The 14,193-nt window shown below is 43.5% G+C and overlaps 1 protein-coding gene across 3 annotated transcripts in view; it reads left to right on the top strand.

Annotated features, from left to right (window-relative positions):
- Positions 1-14,193, top strand: part of RPS6KC1 (ribosomal protein S6 kinase C1) — a 96,360-nt gene that overhangs the window by 52,223 nt on the left and 29,944 nt on the right. For all 3 annotated transcript variants that reach the window (XM_083604975.1, XM_083604976.1, XM_083604977.1), the window contains one exon: positions 2,616-2,708. In XM_083604975.1, coding sequence (XP_083461101.1) covers positions 2,616-2,708 — 93 coding nt within the window. The remainder of the gene's footprint in view (positions 1-2,615; positions 2,709-14,193) is intronic.

The raw sequence follows: 14,193 nt of genomic DNA, 5'->3' as shown, positions 1-14,193 counted from the left end.
ATGTTACGGTACAGGGTTGGCCTTAAATTCCCTTCAGGTTCTTTCCAAGCTTAGAATGTAGGTCCACTTAACCAAAGATTAAATTGATTGCATAGCAGGAACTCCTGTGTGGAAATTTGTATAATTACCACAAGTATTTCAAGTATCTTGTCAAAGGTGGATGTGGTTTGAGAGAGGCATCAGCATAGAGCCTAACATTGCGGCCTGGCCTATCTAGGAGGGGCCTGGCAACACCTTAAGCCTCCTATTTATAAAACCCTATGGACTATTGACTTCACTGGATTCTGTGGGACAAACTTAGATGGATTGCAGCCCGGGTCATGGCTGAGAGGAGGCAGGTTTAACATTTTACAAAATGTCGCGCTGTATCTCTGGCCCCCAACTGGTATGCTCATGTTTGGGGTTTCTGTCAGCCTGGAATGGTCCCCATGTAGGGAAAAATTCCATGTCACACTATGTCAATGATTCTGTCAAGATAGGCATTTCGGCTGGAAAGCTGGGATGAGATCCCCTCCCCTCCCCTTGCTCACTGGTCTGGGGCTCCAGCCCAATTTTGTGGAGCATGGAGGGAGTAGAGTGGGGAAGCCCCCATTTTGCCAGCGGAAGTCCTTGCTCTGCCCTCTGCTGACAGGATTCGTTAATTGAACCCCACCCATAGTGTTTTTGAGGGCTTATGAGAAGGGAGGTGAGAAAGAAGAAAAAGACATTTGTTTATTTTTGCATCTTGCCCTCCTGAAACCTCCCCACAAACTAGAACCATTTTTTCCCTTTTAAGCAGGGCAAATAGAAGCTTTCATGCGTACAGCTGCACTTCCCTGTAGAGATTTGTGCTGACACCAGGAGGAGTAACTTCTTAGAGCATAAAATGGGGGAAAGGGCTGTTTGGCTTAACCTCACTGCTCTCTTGTGCATTGACACAGAAGTAGACGGTCTGCACAGAGGTATTGGGGTGGGTTTTTACTAAGGCCACATTCACACCACACATTCAAAGCACTTTCAACAATCATGGTTTCCCCCAAAGAATTCTGGGAGCTGTCATTTCCAAGGGTGCTGAGAATTGTTAGGAGACCCCCCTATTCACCTCACTGTAGCTCTCAGAGTGGGTTAACACTCAATCCCTCCTCAAAAGTTAACTGGGAATTGCAGCTGTTTGAGGGGAATTGGTGTTTCCTAACATGCGGGTGGCGCTTTGGTCTAAACCACTGAGCCTCTTGGGCTTGCTGATCAGAAGGTCGGAGGTTCGAATCCCCACAACGGGGTGAGCTCCGGTTGCTCAGTCCCAGCTCCTGCCAGCCTAGCAGTTCGAAAGCACGCCAGACAAGTGCAAGTAGATAAATAGGTACCGCTCCGGCGGGAAGGTAAACAGCGTTTCCCTGCACTGCTCTGGTTTCAGTGTTCCTTTGCGCCAAAAGCGGCTTAGTCATGCTGGCCACATGACCCAGAAAAAGTGTCTGCGGACAAACGCTGGCTCCCTCAGCCTGTAAAGTGAGATGAGCGCTGCAACCCTAGGGTCGTCTGCGACTGGACTTAACTGTCAGGGGTCCTTTACTTTTTTTTTTAAACAACTAATCTAATTAGGGAATTTCTGCCTTCTGTCAAAATGTGACTGATTTGGGGGTGTGGCAGATTAACTCTCTCTTCTGCCTCACTTGGAGTTGTGACCACTAAGTGCTTCTTCTTGGAGGGAAAGGATGTCCCTTAAAGGTAAAGGTAAAGGTACCCCTGCCCGTACGGGCCAGTCGTGTCCGACTCTAGGGTTGCGCGCTCATCTCACTCTAGAGGCCGGGAGCCAGCGCTGTCCGCAGACACTTCCGGGTCACGTGGCCAGCGTGACGAAGCTGCAGCTGGCGAGCCAGCACCAGCGCAGCACACAGAAACGCCGTTTACCTTCCCGCTATAAAGCGGTACCTATTTATCTACTTGCACTTAGGGGTGCTTTCAAACTGCTAGGTGGGCAGGAGCTGGGACCGAACGACGGGAGCTCACCCCGCCGCGGGGATTCGAACCACCGACCTTACGATCGGCAAGTCCTAGGCACTGAGGTTTTACCCACAGCGCCACCCGCGTCCCTTACTTATATGTTTATGGTTGGGGAGCCAGAATTAGGTTCACGATCCATAATTAGTTTAAAGTCAGGCTATTTAGCAAATCACTTTTCTGGTTTTAGGGTTGTTGTTTTTGTAATGAAAGTAAAGACTGAATAATGGCACAAAACATTGCCTGTAGTTTCCCTGCTATACTTTTGTCACTCTTATTTTTGTTCCTCTTCCTTCAAACCCAGTAATGGATACGGGTGGGGTTTCTATAGCAATGCACCCGAGATTCCTTGCATGCACAAAGAACTGGGGAAGTGTCTAAATTCTTAATATTTTTTTCTTAAAATATTAATATTCCTTTTTGCCACATTTCCATTTTCAGTGTCCCAGCGATTTATTTACTATCAACTCCCCCTGCTTCCTTTTTTGCATTAAGGACAAACAGCAAACTTCTTTCATCTTCCCTCTCTCTGATTTATGATAAATTTAGTTTCCTTCAGCCTGGCATTTGCTCCAGCAGGCAGTCTTCCTTCAAGTACCACCCTGATTGATGTTGTAATCTTTGATATCTTCCATTAGCCTCCAGGATCACTAAGTTCAAGGCCCTCTTGGAACCTAAGGAGCCCTGCCGAGGAACTGAAGGCCTTTAGAGTCCTTGGGGTGATTGACAAGGTAATTCTTCAGTGTCTCTTCAAGAGTTCAGTCATAAATCGACTGCATGCTGACATTCTGTCTTTGAAGCTGCGGATCTTAAGGATATGAAACAAAGAGGGAAAATGACTCAAATGCATCTGCACTTTAAAATAACAAAAGTAGAAGGGGGGAGGGAAAGGCTTTTATCTAAGCAATTCATGTAAGGTCATGCAAAATATATTTGAGCTAAAGAATATGGTGCCAGTCTGCAAAAAGGGCCCAGTGAAATTTTTATATTTAAAAAAAAATGCTATGCCCCGGCTACTATGCTGTAGCTAAAAACATGCCAAATAAGGTGCCAGGTTGCTTCCAAGAATGGCAACTTTGAAAGAAAGTAAGATGGAAAATTGTGCATCCTGTCCCCCCAAAAGATGACGTCCCCCATTTTACTCAAAAGGTAAGTGTAAATGCTGCAAATGCTGACAAACAGGTTCTCAAGGCATGAATGTTTCGTTTTCTTTCAACCTTGGGTGCAACTTGAAGGAAGGCCCAGAAGTAACTTCAAAACAGGAGTTCCTCTAGGATGGGTCATCTCTCCCCACTTGCTATGCTCCAGTTTTGCCTCCCTCCCCCCGCCCCCCGTATTGGAGCTGGGCAAACATTTTGTGGCTGCGTACACAGCATACGTACAAAGTACATGTGTGAATGGGATGCTGGACTAGATGGGCTACATATCCTGATCCGGCACGGCTTTTCTTATGTTCTAGGAAAGACAGCGGTTTTGGTCTTTCAGTATTAGGTGAGACGGAAACATGGAAATATATATATACGTTCAGTGGAGTTGGTGTGAGAGTCTGGGGAGTTAGTTGGAGGTTTGCGAGTGTGTGTGTGTGTGTGTGTGTGTGTGTGGCGTAGGGCAACAGAGGAGAATAAAAGTGAATTTTAAAAAGGTGTATCTCCTTGTTCTTTTCAATCCCCCCAAGTTAAAAACTATGGGGAAGAAAATGATGGTTCCCTACCTCCTTGTTTTTAGTATATGTGGGATAAAATACCTCCAGATTCCATCCAGGGTAATTTCGTTTTGTCTTGAGTAAACATTTATGAACAAGATGTGGCTCTTGTAAGCCTAATTGAGAGACCAAAGAGATGCTGCGATTAAAGTGACTGCCCTGGTTAAGTATAGCCAATTAGGGATCCAAGTCAAACTTGGGAGCCATGCTAATGAAATGGGCTGTTTAACTTTTAAAGGCGCACTTCTTCATTCAGCATTTAATCTGCCAGCCTTTTGATGGTTCCTTGTAGTCACTCAGATGAGGTTTATTTCTTTCATTTATTTGAAAATTTTAGATCTGCCCTTTCATAGTGTGCATTTGATCTGTGCTCTAAATTCTGAGTTTAGCACCTCAGTTGCAAGGTGGAAATGCCTGGTTCATATGCCAGTTCAGTCACATACTCTCACAGGATAGTGTTGCCAGGGACAGAGGATGTGTGACCTGCAGGGTGTGTTTGTGTGCATGTGTTTATGTGTGTTTGTGTGACGGAGAGAGAGAGAGAAATGAGTGTGGCTGTATGCTTTCCCACAGCAAGTATTGGCTCCTCCTCCTCTTGCTGTGTTGCTGGCAACTATTTTCCAAGGGAATGTGGCTCTTCATGGTGAGCGGGGAAGTTCTCTATCTTTGACTTAGGTAAACAATCCTCTCTTTTTCTTAGGAGAAGCATACTTACATGGTTATTTGAATTATTGAGATAGTGAATAAGAAGCATGAGACCTGCTATAGAAATAACACACACACACACACACACACACACACACACACACACTGCAAATCAAGAGTCTTCATATATTATATATAAGTCAAGACTCTTTGAGTGGCGGTTACAGATGCCCAACCCTTTCATATCCAAAATATTGAAAATGCCAGATTCCCAAAGCATATGAACTAGGCCAGGCATAGGCAAATTTGGCCCTCCAGATGTTTTGGGACTACAACTCCCATCACCCCTAGCTAACAGGACCTAGTGGTCAGGGATGATGGGAATTGTAGTCCCAAAACATCTGGAGGGCCGAGTTTGCCTATGCCTGAACTAGGCTCATGCACTAGAATTCTTCTGGCAGGTGAGACTGTCTTCTGTTTGCTATAAATGGAGATGGCTGTTGAGGGGAGGGAGTTAGATATGTTAGGCTGAGAAGGAGGGAGGGAGCAGGTTTCTTTCTGTACAGCCCTCCCAGCCAAGGTCCCAACACTCTGTTTGGATGCTGGAGCCATTTGCACCCATTGCCAGATCAGGACTTTGCAAGTGGCTCAAATTTCTTATTATTAGTATTAATTAATTAAATTTCTATACCACCCTTCATCCGAGGATCACAGGGCAGTTTGCAATATAAAAACACAAAAATACACAACACAGTAACAAGCAAAAACAATATTCCTCACAAAACTGAACTGAATAACCGTTGTCTCTGAACACAATAACCGTTGTCTCTCATATTCCCCTCTACCTCTGATGTTCCTCTACGTCATATTTCATGCTGTTAGCCTATTCAGGCAGGGACTACCAATGTTTCTTCTTGCTATCCTGTAAAGGACGTTGTGCACTGATAATCATGTTCTTATTGCACTGTGTCCATGTTCAGAAATATGATCGCTGTTGGGAAGGAGCGGGCAGCCCACTGCTTGTTGGTTAGAAATAAAGACCAGAAATAAAGACACAAGAAATAAATACAAATACCTGATGGATGTCAGTGCGATAAAACGTGTGGCCTTGGGAATAACTAGTAACATCTCCCTTTCCGCTGCGATGTATGATGCATTAAGCTTGCAACACTAGGAGACCTCTCAGTAATGTCTTGCCGCCTCGACTGCAGACCTCTTTGGTCAGACCGCTTAGATTTGAGTCAATTTAGTTCCATTTCCTCCAGTGTCACTAGGTCAGGCTTGTAAGTCAACGTCTTTTTCATTCTCATCTGCTTACATCTGCTTATAAGGGTCTGATCTGGTCTGGTGTTCCTTTCTTTGCGTATTTATTAAAGAGCCTAGACAGCAAGAGCAATTTGACCAAGCCGATGATAGCTTTCAGCTGTGTATACTGTATAAATCTGTAAGACGGTGGGATGGTCCAGGAACGACTTAACCTCCTAATCCTTCACCAGGAGGGATGGAGCAGATAGCTGCAAGTCTTGGGGTACATCCATGTGTGGGATTCATTCACTGCTGGTGCACAAGCCAGAACTGTTTGCATAGGAGCAGGATGGAGCTTGAGCACTTCAGCGGCGGAGACCTATGAGATGCTGGCAGTCTGTTAGCGGAAGGCAACAGTCAGTGCCTTCTAGGCCAGCCTTGCAAATAAGGGGAAAACAGAACCCAAGATCAGCAAATACAGAGCTTGCCAGATGTGCTCAGCCTCTCTTTTGCTCTCACTTGCTGGCAAGCAGAAATCAAGAGGAAGAAAGGGCAGCCAGCAAATGAGGATTTTTTTTGCCGCCTGAAGGAGGTTTTTACAGGTGGTCTAGGGCCAGGAATAGCCAACTGGCAGACCAGAGGCTGAACCAGTTTCTATTTAGCTCCTTGTGGTCTTACTTTTCTTTAATCAATGCATGGCGAAAAAAAGGAGATGATGACAAAAGGGAATTGCAAGGAAAGAAAGGGGTTTTCCCCACATTTGTAAGATAAGAGCTTCAATCCCCATTTAATATTAAATTATCTTTGGATTTACAATTCAATACCTTGACAGTTGTGTCTGCGAGGAGGCCAGTTTGTGTGGTGAAAATACACCCCTCTCCATCCCGCATCAGGGGAAAAGTTTCCAGAGATAGAAAAGTTGGTTGCTTTAGGTGTAGGCCACGCAGCAAACATTACATGTCTCATGGTGTTGCCCAAAGAATCCTGGGAGTTATAACTTGGCAAAGATGCTGTTCGTTCTCTGAGTTCTTGGAAAGAGCAAATTCCTGCATGGTGCCCGTATGCCCCTTTCCCCTGGACTTAGCAGCAGCTTCATTGTATGTGGAGCAAATAGATCGGGGTGGTGGTGGCATGGGGGAAAGGGGGTAAATGCTTCCCCTGCAGCACTGCTTCCCCCTATCAGATCACATTAGTAGCTCGTGTATCTGCTTTGAAGTAAAGAAGGCGACGCAGGGGAAATCCAATCACAGGTTTCTCTGTGGCGTTTGCCCTCCTAGGTGACATCATACTGGCTCATAAGGAAAGGGTTAAATGAGTGTGAAGTGATTGGCTAGTGGGAACCCAAGGGGAGGAGTTAAGAGTTAGAGTTAGTGTTGTTAAGGAGTTAGTCGGGTGTTAGAGAAGAGAGAGGGAGGATAAGTCTGTGGGTTGGGATAGTTTGATGTGAGAGAGTGAGAGAATCTGTTACGAGGAGTCAGATAGACAGTTGGGATAATTAGTTAGAAGTTATTAGGAAGGTATAGGCCGGTAAGAACCTAAAATTAAGAGACTGACAAGAAAAATCATCGGAAACCATAAACTTGTTAAGGCTTATAAAATAAACTTGTTTATTTGGTTTAATGTTAACAACTGCCTGGACTCCGTGTGTACCCGAGAGAAATGGGTTGGTGGCAGTGGGGAAGCAATCACAGTGGTGGCACAGGGATCAATAGACCGTCAAACGTCCGGGGACCCTGTGTGATCACCACATTCTCACATAAAACATGTACTCTGACCCTCAGTTTCATAGAGCATAGAACTGTAGAGTTGGAAGGGACCACAAGGGTCATTGTAAGTCCAACCCCTACAATGCAGGAATCTTTTGCCCAACATTGGACTTGAACTCATGAGCCTGAAATTTAAGAGTCTCATGTTTTACCAACGGAGATACCTTTGTGAAATTTCTTTCTTTTATACTCCCTGGGTCCCCATTTAGGATTCTGTTTTATACCAGCCAATGGAAAGTATTGAGGTGCAGACCTAGGACGTTGCCTTACACCGAGTTGGACCATTGGTCCATCTAACTCAGTATGGCCTACACTGACTGGCAGCAGCTCTCTGGGTTTTCAGCCCAAACTGGAGAGGCCAGGGATTGAACCTGGGACCTTCTGCATGCAAGACAGATGCTCTACCACCGAGCTACGCCTCTTCCCATAAAGCACTGAATGTCTTACGGGGTTTTGCAAACAAAAACTGATCCAGGGAAGCAGAGTTAAGTCCCTGTGGGGTGTTTTACTACCCCCTGATACGCAAATTGTCCCTCCGAATCCATCTATGCAAGTTTCTGTTGAAGGAAAAACCGACTGGAGACAGGCGCATTTTATTCCTGGCTCGTAGTTCATCTAGTTGTGTCCCTTGTGACCTTGGCTGGGAGTTGAATAAGGTGACTTCGCGATTCGCCATATTCCCTTTTTCTGGTGGCTTGCCTGTTGCCCGCCTCTGGGCTTTCAGCTCCCCTCCCTTTCTGCTGACTTCTGCAGCATTCCTTCTGTCTCTTATCTTGGCGCTTTGATGCATATGTTCTGAAGGTGGCCACCGTGACTTGGGGTGGCAGCAGATGGTAAACCTTCAGGCTGCCACCAGCTAGGCTGGTGTTAAGTTGGAAACTTTGCTTTTGATGAAGAGTCAGCAGTGCATATGAAAGAGCTCTTGCTGCAGAAGTATCTTTTAATTAAAAAAAATTAGCATACCGAAACAGTTGCTAATTTCTGTGTGTTTAAAGGTTTTTTTAAAAAATCAACTCTTTTCTTTAGGCTAAATTGTGGTTATTTTCCAGCTTAAAAACAAATAAACAACCCTCCAGTTTTTGTTTTTTAAAAATGCATTTATTTATTTTCACAAAACTTGTCTTCCCTTCTCCTTTTTTTTTTGGTAAACAAAACTGTTCGATCCCAATTATTTTATTTTATGGTGACGGGGTGGAACGGGGAGTAATTTAGATTTTCCAGCCTAAGTCTTCATGTGGAGCCAAGGCTGCAATGCTGTGCAATCCTGGGACTGAACTCCATTTATTTCAGTGGAAATGTTTTTAAAGAATCCATATGGGCTGCAGGTTCCTTGATTTCCAGTGAAGTACTGTACTTTTTTGTCTATAAGATGCCGCCATGTATAAGACCCCCCCCCCCTATTTTGGGGGATTCGATTTTAAGAAAATGAGGGGAGATGGCCCAAAGCTGTTGAGCTTCTCTCCCCATGCAGCTGCGAGCAGGAAAGACTCCCTAGATTGTTTCCCGCGTGCAGCAGCATCGAGGGAAGTTGCACTCCCAGGGTGTACAATTATGATCTTTTTTTTTTTTTGTTTGGTTATTAATATGAAAATTGGGAAATTCGTGGAATGGAATCAGGGTCGACTTTAGGAAAAAGATTTGTGTATTGAGGTACAAATATTGATGTTTATAAGTTAAAATAAGTTAAAAAAAGAAAGGAATTAAATATAAAAAGGTTAAAAATTGGGGATAAGAACTTGTTGAACAAACAACTTGAATTGGAATGCAAGAATGGGAAGTGTGGGGAAGTCTGGGAAATATGGTAATGAAAATATGGAATTGTAAATTTTATGTGTTTTTAAATTTTTCCTTTTTTATTTTTTTTATTTTTTTGTTTTTTTATTTCTTTTGTATTGAATTTGAAAATCCTAATAAATATTTCATTAAAAAAAAAAGGAAGTTGCACTCCCGTCAGCCAGCTGGCTGGGGGTGCACAGCTCCCCGCCCCCACTACCCATGTATTGGACGACCCCAGTTTTTGACACATTTTTTTTTAGTCAAAAAAACCTCGTCTAATACACGGAAAAAATACGGTACACCTTTGCACAGTTACAAAGTTACAATCACAGTATTTGTGTCAATCCTCAACTTTGGGGACGTAAAAATAAAATGGGATTATTTATTTATTTCTTGTTTTGCAGCCCTGCCCTCTTACGAAATTACCGTGTTACTGTCTTAGATATCGTTAATGTTCCCTTGCTGCTCCACTTACAATAATTTGTCCTAATTTTACATGCAATTTTTAGAGCTTTATACTGCTGACTTGGAGACTGAAACTACTGTCAAAGCACAAAGAGGCCTTTGAAGGCATTGACTTGGTTTTTCCTCTTACTGTTTCAATGTGATCTGCATATTTGTCTTTAAAGCATTAGTAAAGGTTTTGTAGTCAGCTGGGTTTTTTTAATAAAAAAAACCTCACTAAGTTGTCGGAGAGGCAGTTGTGCAGTTTGGTCATTTTAGGCTTAGTTCTTAATGGTCTTTATGGGGGACAGCCACGCCCACCCACACCCTGTTTAGATGGTAAAGTGGATCAAATTGTTCGCTTCTAAATGCAGAACGCCAGCTCTGCTGTGTTTTCTGGCCCTTCTGCCCTGCATAGCTGTGTGGGATCCTGGAGTCCTGTCCCAAAGTCCCACTGTGATGGGCGCCATTATGGAGAGGTGCCATTTTGGCTGCAGAGCAGTTGAAAGCAAACCAGAGAGAACCAGAGGCCCCTGTCCAAATACAGTCGCTTTGGGGATCATAGCCTAGTCTTTTCTTTCTGCTTTGCTCATCTAGACTAGAGCAAAGGGACTATAAGAAGGTGCCTTATACAGTCGTACCTCGGAAGTGGAGCGGAATCCGTTCCGGAAGTCCGTTCAACTTCCGAAACGTTCAGAAACCAAGGCGCGGCTTCTGATTGGCTGAAGGAAGCTCCTGCAGCCAATCGGAAGCTGCAGAACCCACATCGAACGTTCGGGTTCCAAAGAAAGTTTGCAAACCGGAAGACTCACTTCCAGGGTTGCAGCGTTTGGGAGCCAAAACGTTCAGCTTGCAAGGCGTTCGACTCCCAAGATACAACTGTACTGAGTCAGACCATGGGTCCATCTAGCTCAGTATTGTCTACACTGACTGGCAGAATCTCTCCAGAGTTTCAGGGAAGGATTTATTCAAGCTCTACCTGGAGATGCTGCAGATTAAACCTAGAACTTTCTTTATGCAAAACAGATTCTTTACCACTAAGCTATGGCAAGGAAGGTTGGCATCCTTGGTGGCAGAACTTGCTAGCAGACTCCTTTGAGGGCTGACAATAGGGTTGAGATGCTACTTCACTCCATCCTAGTACAAGTAGTAGCTAATCAGGGATTTAAAGTATGAGGTTATTGTGTTGGTTTAGAGTTCAGAAAGCTTTTTTTTTTTAAATCAGGGCTCGTTTTCAGATGTCACGTTCACTGAAGCAAGATGAGCTGCGCACTCCACAGTTAAGTTTGACTGGGGTCCTTTACCTTTTTTACCTTTACAGGTAAAGCTACGCAACTTAACACACTGATGGAGTCTCTTAACTCAATAAAAACTGCATGGGCATTTAATTTTTTTAAAAAACTTTTTTAGCTGAGAATCGTATCACCAAATCTGGGGAAGTACAAAATCAGAAGGATAATTATATTCTGATCTTCACGATTCATCCAGCAGGGCATGCCAGTTCACATTGGAATTCACAGAAATCATATTCCTCAAGCCTCCCTGGTCAAAACATCTTAATTTTGCCAGGTGAAGATTTAGATGGCAAACAAAATGGTGGTTCACCACCCATGGAAACCTATGAAATCTGACGTGAGCCAGGAGGTGGTATGCTGTGATCTTACCACATGTATTAGTGATACATATATCAGAGCCTTCATAAAAATAGATGATAGTTCTGTGGCTATACCAATGCATCTGCTTCTACGCTATTTACTAAAAAAGGAAAGAGATGCGGGTGGCACTGTGGTCTAAACCACTGAGCCTCTTGGGCTTGCTGATCAGAAGGTTGGCAGTTCGAATTCATGTGACAGAGCGAGCTCCCGTTGCTCTGTCCCAGCTCCTACCAACCTAGCAGTTCGAAAGCATATCAGTGAAAGTAGAAAAATAGGTACCACTGTGGCAGAATGGTAAAGGACGTTTCCGTGCACTCTGGTTTCCGTCACGATGTTCTCATGTGCCAGAAGCGGTTTAATCATGCTGGCCACATGACCCGGAAAGCTGTCTGCAGACAAATGCCGGCTCCCTTGGCCTGAAGCGAGATGAGCGCCGCACCCCATGGACACCTCTGACTGGACTTAACCATCCAAGGGTCATTTACCTTTACTTTAAAAAAAAAGGCTGCTAAAAGGAACAGTTCTCTGTTAAAACAAAATGGAAGTGTGTATTGTTAGGGTTGGCTTTCCTCTTTTTAGCCCCGCTGGTGAGTTTTGAGCGTAGAATTTTCACAGTTGCAAGTAAATTGGTGCCTGCTTCCATCAAGGCCTGACGTGAACAATAGGAGGAGGCGGAAGATTGGTGAGCAGTGCTTGACGAAGTGGTTGGCCATTGTTTCCAGCTTTGAGTTGGCAAAGCTCAGCAAAAATGGCGCTTCTGCAGTTGACAAGAATAGGATGTGGGTGAGCTGTGCTCAAGGTCATCTGTGGAGGAAGAGTTGGACTATGCGCCTGATGGTTGCATGTGGCTTATGGTCAACATGTGACCTACTCCTGCTTAGACAATTAAGAGCCACCCCACATACTAGTTGGGAGGTAAAGGAAGAATTAAAGGGAGCATTCTTTTAATGGTATTTGTCCCAATAATGATATGCTATCAAAGGTAATTATTTCATGACGGCTTGGTTACAGCAATTGTTTTATCCTGAAATGAAAGTCTGTGTTGGGCGCTTTTGATTGGGAAGACGATCATATCAAATTAGTCCAAATTAGATTTTTGTCTTTATAAAGGTGAGCAAAGCCATGAGCAGTGTTATTAAATTGGTATGTTCTAGCCTACAAATGATCCAGCCCTCTTGTGGGTTAAAGAAGCTATTATTCTGTCCTTTATGCTGACGGCTTCACTACCGATTAGCCTTGTGTTGGTATTCCCCCCCTCCCCAAAATAAATGCTTGGCTCCTTATGATCTTTGTGTATGCAATGATAATATTAATACAGAGTCGTAGGCCCATTCATTAAGAAATGACTCTAAAATGAGGTTGCTTCATTTAAAATTGGAGAGCTGCAGATGTTGTGTGCAGACATTTCTTTTTCGGAATTAGCCGTATGGCTTATAATTTCCAAGTGGCTAAAGCTCTTGTTAGCAAGAGTGCTGGGGTGTTAAGAATGGCCCTATAAATAACTTTAAGAAGGGAAGTTGAAGGTGCTTCTTTTTAAAGACTATTGTTAACTAAACATTATTGCCAAGCAGATGGAAAGCATTCACCAGCCTGATGTTTTTACTCTAATTATATTATCTCCAGTCCTGTACGGCTCAGTTGAAGAGGTGTATCCAGGGGCCAATTTATAATCATTTAACCAACACCTGTTTGGGAAAAATTGACAGTCAAAGGGCACATTTAAAAAAAAAGCACATATGTTCTTGTATTTACTGCCTCAATGTGAATGTTAGCTAGCTGAAAACAAACTTGGTTGAAAAGACAAAGTCCCTGGGAAAATTGATGTATCACTTTCTAAGCATTTTTATCTATTTTAATTTGGCATGTCTTTTCCACCCTTGCCTTGTGGCTAAACAGGGAGACCACAGCTCAATTTTCCTGCTATGATTTATCCTATCAGTTCCTAGTCTGCTTTTAAATAGCCCTGATTTGCAATCTTATAAAATCTTGATGGGAAACTCACCAACCCAGGGACGTAGAATCAGCACCTGTTTGTATGCGTATGCTAGAAGTGAATTCATTTATCTGAGTGCTGTTCTTCATGTAGCCAAAAGGAAAAGTATCATCCCGCTTGGGAACGAACCATAGGGTTTTCCGAAGTACAAATAATATTTCCAGGGAGTGGGGAGACTGCGGGGAAGGGAGAACACCTCAAAAACATCATGGCAAGAACTGAGCCTGTTCAATGGGCAAAGAGTGATGACTGTCTGTTGGCAGAGGCAGGGGTCATGGAAAATGGATGGAAGAGGGAATAGAGTGACTATTCTGGGCATGAACATGAATATGCCACACCATTTTGTTACTGTTCCCCGTGAAGCTAGAATTATTACCTAGCGTTTTGGAACTTTTATTGAATGTTGCTTTTATTGCATGTTGTTAGAAGTCTTCATTGTATTAACTGGGATAAATAATAGAATCATAGATAATTTACAGTGCACAAATAAACAGACTATATACTAGGGTTGCCATATTTCAGAAAGCGAAAATCAGATGCTGAAGTTGTTGAGCTTTTCCCCCCTCAAAAAAATAAAATAAAATGGGAGTTTTTACCTATATTTTTTAGGAAAATCAACATTGCCAATATGGGTTTTCCTGGATATTTTAGCTGCTTCCCGATAATTCCAGCCAGACACCATTTTCATCCTGGCTATGACTGGGAAATTCCGGACGTATGGCAGCCCTACTATATATGAGATCTTTAAATGTCCACATACGCATATGCATCATGCTCTGAATGAATTCTGCAACAGAAGCTCTTTAGCTTTGGGGGAAATCTTGGTATGAGGATCAAACAAGATTCTGGAAGTTCTGATCACTTGCAGGTTTCTGTGTTCAGAGTATCTGGATAATTGCCACTGGATAAGGACCGAAGCTAACCATGGGCTTTCCTGTAGCAAGTTTACACTTTGGATATTCAGTAAATACAAGCCCAGATTAGGTGTCA

Source organism: Podarcis filfolensis (assembly GCF_964270895.1).
Source record: "Podarcis filfolensis genome assembly, chromosome: 3".
Lineage (NCBI taxonomy): Eukaryota > Metazoa > Chordata > Lepidosauria > Squamata > Lacertidae > Podarcis > Podarcis filfolensis.
Note: the sequence above shows the minus strand (reverse complement) of the source record. Positions and strands in the feature narration are given on the sequence as shown.